We start from the raw sequence: 6,304 nt of genomic DNA on the forward strand, positions 1-6,304 counted from the left end.
TTACTCCTAACCATGTAAATCCCATTTTTACATTTACCCAACATCTCATTTCATTCTCCTGATCCATACATATATATATTTGTTGTTTTCAGATTTTTCTACCAAATACATGGAAAAGTTATTTTTTATATTAAGTTACAACTTACAACCATACACAATGTACATTCGAATTAAACTATTAAAGCTATACAACAAAACATTACCAGTTCTCTTTTTCCAGTCATCCTCCATGAGCTTCAGTTAAAAAAAGAAACCGAATTTCGGAAAACATGGCAATTAGACCAAGTATCGAAGCATCATGGATCAAACAATTGAGCAACTGAAACATCTGAAGACTTGATAAATCCAGCGGCTTCAGCAATTCTAAGTGCCATCACAGCTTTGTATGTAGCCATATCAGCATTTTGCATTAGTAATTGCGCCTGTTGGCGTTTGAGCATAGCCAATTCAACAGATCTGGCTGCTGAGGCTCTGGCTTCTTCAACTTTAACCATGTCATTTTCTTCCCCCAGGGGATGATGTTCAGCTGCCATGGCTGCATAATTACAAGAGATTCAACTTTTAGCAAAATTCTGAAACAGTGTCCTATTGTGAAATGCCGAAAAAAAATACAAACATGAAAAAATATGAAATGTTGAATGAGGGCAGGCTGGAAAAAACCCAAAACAGGGCTAAATCTACCAAATTTATTTGCACAACTGCAATCACCACTAATTGAGAAACTATGCATCAGTGTCACTAAGTAGACGTGTCCAAGAGATGGGATTTCTACTCAAGCCCGAAGATTCACTCAATATTCGAATGCATTTGGCAAAAATATTAAGACTCAAAAATAAGCTCATTAGGTTAAGCCTGACTTGACTTATTTTTAAGAAAAGAAAATATAAATATATTAATAAATATTAAATAAAAATAACATTATTTTTATAAATAATATGGACAGGTAAAAATGGGCTTGGGTAAAAATGTATGATGTTGACACCATATATAGACCTTGTCCAAACCACGGACCCTCTTACCACTGCCCCATGCATCAACAAGCATAATCAGGGAATTTTATCACATGATCATCAAAGGCCTGGGAAACATACATAGCAATCCAACACAAAATCCACACAGATGAGCATGCCTACTATAATCAGAGAGTTCAATATACCTTGCAACAAACTCGGTTGCTTGCCTCTTCCACTACTAGCCTGACGCTTACCCGACCTCCTTTTCCGCAGAACAGGCTTTGGAACTACTGGAGATTTCTTGACCTTATGACCCTGTTCAAATGGAATATTCATTTCGGTCAGATATCTACAAGAATCAAGAATATAAAATGCCAGAAGCTGCTTAGAGAAGTGTACATGCACCAGAAGTAAGATCGAGGTGACTGAGGCACAATGACGTCAAATGATAAAAAATTGGAATTTCAACATGCATAACAAATTAATATAACATGATCAGTTGATTAAAATACTTATATTTCAATCTCATGACACCTACGATGCCAACATTTCCCATTGCAGTAGAAAACAGAGTCCCAAATTCTCAAAGAATTATAGAACATAAAAGGATGTTCAGAGCAAAGACAACATAGACCTGTAAATTCTGACCTGAACTCCAAAAACTCGACCTGAACCTAAAAACAACCCAAAATAATGAATGACTTGCACCAAAACTGACCCAAATCAAAATTATTTGAAAATTTTAAAACTTGAATCAACCTGACCCAAGTTGACCAGGCTAACTGACATGCCACATCAGCAAGATGGTTGATTCAATATTTTATGCCTCAAACTTCAATCAAGAAAAAAGAAGCTGACCTGAAACCTAGTTAATTTTGCTCAAATTTTTATATGTACGTATACATGAACATAATCCTGGTAAACTGTGTCTTGTATATCTCTTACTCAAATTTAGCATCAAATCACTTTCGACATGTAATTTATATTAAGCAATTGAAGCAGCTGCTAAAAAGGTAGATCATTTGACCTTTGTATATACAATTCTTCAAACTCGTTGCATGAAAAAAGGAAGGAGGAATCAAAGAAGTAGAACAAAAAAGTCTCCATAAAGGTATATTTCAAGGAACAATAACACTGGGACACAAGCATAATCTTCTTACTTACAGGAAAATAATGGTGTACAATGATAGCATAATACAACTAAGTGATTTACCTGAAGGACTATGACAAAATCTATTTACACAAAGAAATTTCAAAGTAATATCCATTGCCATAAGAATTCCTACTAGGCAAGCAATACACCAGAGAAACTGAAGAAATGTACTGTGATAACAAGATGATATAATTAAGACAAAATACTAATTTTACCTGAAAAACTCTAAGCAGTGCCGATCGTCTTTTCCTTTTTCTCAACCAATAAGCATGAACAGCTTCAACCACTTCTCCACTAGCCAGATCAAGACATAGATTGGTAGCAACATTGTCATCAGAGTGATCATCCGGAGTACGGAAATAGGCCTCCTTCTCGAAAGCATCAACCATAAGCTCAAAACAATCCTCTGAAAGATGCTCACAATGACCATTTCCAGAGAAAAACTCATTATTGAAATTCTTCAACCATTCCTCATCTTCCGTGTCCATGTCATAATTTGCGGTCCTCTTTGCCAAGGCTCTAGATACCTCATCCCCATCTAAAGTGATATAGAAATCTGGTCTTTTAAATGGTACAAAGGCTCTATCCTCGTACCCTGAAACTTCACAAACCCCTGGCACAGGGATCATCTTGGCAGTTGAAGAAGGTGCATTTCGCTCAGAACATTCCTTGTAAAGATCCTTGAAAATGACCCAGTCCTGCTGATTCACAAACTCAAGCTTCCAATTATCATCACCTGTCCAAATTATTGCATGAGTGAACCGGTTGCAAGAACTGGGCCTGATAGCTCTATCTGCCTTGTATGTATACTTAGTTGACCCATCTTTTCCTACAACAAGAAGCCATTCTCGAGAAGCAGAGAGCTCCAAAGCGACAATGGCTCCTTCTTCCCTGTAACATCTGTCCGGTTCAGTGACTAATATATTGGCAGAGCACTGTGATGAATCTGCACCCTGCATTAAGTTCGAAATAGAAGAGCTAACATCAGCTAAGTTCGCTGAACTATTACGGACTGAACACCTAAACTTGTTTCTAGAAACAACAGAAGAAAAAGGAATGCTTTTTCTCCTACTACTGCTCAAATCAGACATTGGAGCTCCACTAGCCTTATGTATGCCGAGAAGCCAAGGACTTCTAGCTCTCCTTCTCCGCATCAAACTCCTCCTCCTCTGGATAATGCAAGAAAGACCATGTTTATAGTGACCATTTCGACCTATTTCTTTTAGTTTGGAAGCGCGATCTGAAACACCTTTGCTCCCGAAATTATCAACCTTAACTACATTAGAACCACTCAAACGCTTGGAAAAATCTACAACAGAGGTTAGACATGACTTGTCTTCTTCACATGCACTAAATATTTCATCAGTATTTACAAGAACTAATTGCATACGCCTTGAACAAAGCAGCATTCCGCAATGCATATACATAAAACTATAGGGAACTGCAGAAAAATCCACATAAAACAGCGGAATGGACCCCCTATCCCCATAAAACTTGCATATTCCACTTCTATTTGCAGGAAGTCCCTGAAATGAATTTTTATAAAGAAAAACCAATAAATGAAATGCTTTATGTAATCCAGCTTCAGTACATACATGTTACTAAGAACTATATCTTAAGAACTTACCCGCAACAAATAAACACCATTAGAAGCGTAAACACTTAACAATGGCTGAGACATTAAAAAGGCAGTAAGTCCTGAGAACCTTACATTTGCCCTTTTAAGATAACCCAAAACCAACCACAAAAGGTTCGAAAACCAGCCATGATAACCTCCATTTCCGACAACAAAAGCGAACATTCTCGATTCTTTCACATCGTTGTTGGTCTTCTTAATGACCCGCCTTCTGTGAAACTTTTTCCCACACTTCTTCTGCTCCGAATTCAAAGAAAGTTGATTGTTTGGAACAACATTTCGTTTCCTTTTTCGGCTATAAACAATCCCAAACCTCCTATCATCATTGGCATCATCATTTACAGCTTCAGATTTCCTTTTCCTTGATTGTTTCTTTGGAATCTCTTCGTTGACTAATATTTTTGGATTCCCATTTACCTCGGCAGTGGCCTTATTTACTCCACTCTTGGGCTCTACTTCGACGGAATCAGGATAGACTCGCCGGCCGGAACGAAGAACCAGCGCCTCCGAGCTCTTCACCATCCTGAAAACCCTCGTGGTCCGCCTCATCCCCACCGAAGGCATCGCCTTTCGGTTCTTCTTCTTCCCCACCCCCAACTAGCGAGTTAGCTCAGCGAACTTCGCAAGGAGTCCACTCAGTCGATAAAGAACGGAACGCCGACTTGACTCAGTCGAAACAAGAACCCAAGAAACAACAGCAGAACGTTACAAAAAATAGAAAGTAAAGAAACTCAACGGATAAAACTCCAGTTAAGAAGCGGATCGAGACCGAGTTATCAACAAATCTGATAACCTCTGACTCAGCTACAACAAAATAGTGAGTAAACAAAGAAAAAAAAGAAGGTGAGTAAAGATCAATCAACTCCAAATTTTCATAACCAAAAAAAAACAAAAATCTCTGTTCTTTACCAAGAGACAGAGAAAATGAAATTTTTTAAAAAATGGGTTTTTTTTTCCTAGAAATTGAAGAGAGAAAATAAAATAGAGATTTAGGATTTCACGTAAATCATATTTTTGTAAAAGAAAGTGAAATCGAAAATGAAATGGGAAAGAAATAGTAGATGGCGGCTAGGGTTGTTGATGATATCATTTTAAAGAGGTCAATTTGTGATATTAGCACTTATGTTATATTAAGTTACGTATGTAGTCTTTATACTCTAATTTCATGGTTCTACTTTCTTTTTTAATTTTTATATTTCAGTCCTGAATTGATCCAAACTACAAGAGTTAAATATATTAGGTCAAAATACTTGGGAGGTCCTGTATTATAGGGATTAGATCAAACTAGTCCCTCTATTATTAAATAGATTAATTTAGTCTCTTTACTTTAAAAATAATCAAAGTAAATCCAAATTGTGAAGAAAAAAAAAAGAAAGTAAAAATGCCTTGAAAATTGTTTTTTTAATTTTAATTTAATTCGAAACAAAAGACTTCATATACAAAACCATAAATACTTTAAAATATTAATTTTGTTGAATAGTAAATGATATTTTTTAAATGATGTTATTTCTATTTTAATTTAGCATTATTTGATTCCTTTTAATAATACAAAATTAAATTAATCAATTTGATAGTAAAGGAACTAATTTGATTATATCATTATAATAAAGGGAGCTCTCAAGTACATTCACAATCAAATTTTATATTATACATAAATTATAATTTTTTTAAAAATAAAAATATTAATGTAATGAGACAGATAACTACATGGGATTAAAAATTGTAAAATCCAAAAAAAAAGAGAACAAAATTAGAGTAGGTTAGGCAGAATATATGAATCAATAACAAATTTTGATTTTGAGAAACACAAAGGGGGGGTGAATTTGTTAATTGGAAGGTGGTAGAGAATTTGCCGCGTAAGGGAAAGCGCTGATTTTTCTTTGTCAAATGGACGGCTCAGATTTTACGATGGATCCAATGTAAGTTTTAGCTTTCTCGTCTTTCTTCTTTAATCCTTTCCCGCCCTCGTTTTGTGTTTTATTAGGGGCAGTTTCATCGCATTGCAAGATTACGGTAAAATTATCGTAGAGACCCTGCATTACAAGTTATATTTTATTTTAGCCTTTTTATTTAGAAATTAGATCAATTAATGCTTGTTCGTTACGTTAAAAAGTAAATTAGTTATTTTGTTAAAATTTTATTCATTTCTATTGTTAAAAATTAGTTATTATATGCCAGTATAAGGTAAACATGGCACGCCATGTGTTACTATCTAGTTATTTCGTCAACTATACTAATTTTTAGTAGTCCAAATGGATGATTTTTTTTAACAAAAATGATCAATTTACTTTTTGATCTAATGTATAAGGACTAATTTGTCCATTATTTAGTAGAAGAGAGAAAATATAATTTAACTCCTAATATAAGAAACTCTATGATATTTTTATTGATTATGAAATATCTAATCTAGTTTAATTATATACACTAAAGCAATTTAAGGTTATAATATATATATCCATCTTCATATTACATTTTTTTTTGACATATGACATTTTTTACTTAGAAATATTTATTTATAATTTGGGTAAATTACAGTTTTACTTTTTGTCTTTTAATCTTTTA

At 34.5% G+C, this 6,304-nt stretch overlaps 1 protein-coding gene across 2 annotated transcripts; it reads right to left on the bottom strand.

Moving 5' to 3' along the window:
* LOC107918143 (uncharacterized) lies at nucleotides 1–4,866 on the bottom strand. 2 transcript variants are annotated; one of them, XM_016847674.2, is made up of 5 exons: nucleotides 3,734–4,866; nucleotides 3,213–3,632; nucleotides 2,322–3,059; nucleotides 1,157–1,268; nucleotides 1–535 (listed from the first exon to the last, which is right to left on the bottom strand). In XM_016847674.2, the coding sequence occupies exons 1-5, from the start codon at nucleotides 4,304–4,306 to the stop codon at nucleotides 297–299; spliced, it is 2,082 nt and encodes a 693-aa protein (XP_016703163.1). In that variant the 5' UTR covers nucleotides 4,307–4,866; the 3' UTR covers nucleotides 1–296. The 2 variants fall into 2 exon arrangements, with proteins under 2 accessions (XP_016703163.1, XP_016703162.1); XM_016847673.2 differs by having other exon boundaries at nucleotides 2,322–3,632.
* Nucleotides 4,867–6,304: the final 1,438 nt, after the last annotated feature.

Source organism: Gossypium hirsutum, chromosome A01 (assembly GCF_007990345.1).
Source record: "Gossypium hirsutum isolate 1008001.06 chromosome A01, Gossypium_hirsutum_v2.1, whole genome shotgun sequence".
Lineage (NCBI taxonomy): Eukaryota > Viridiplantae > Streptophyta > Magnoliopsida > Malvales > Malvaceae > Gossypium > Gossypium hirsutum.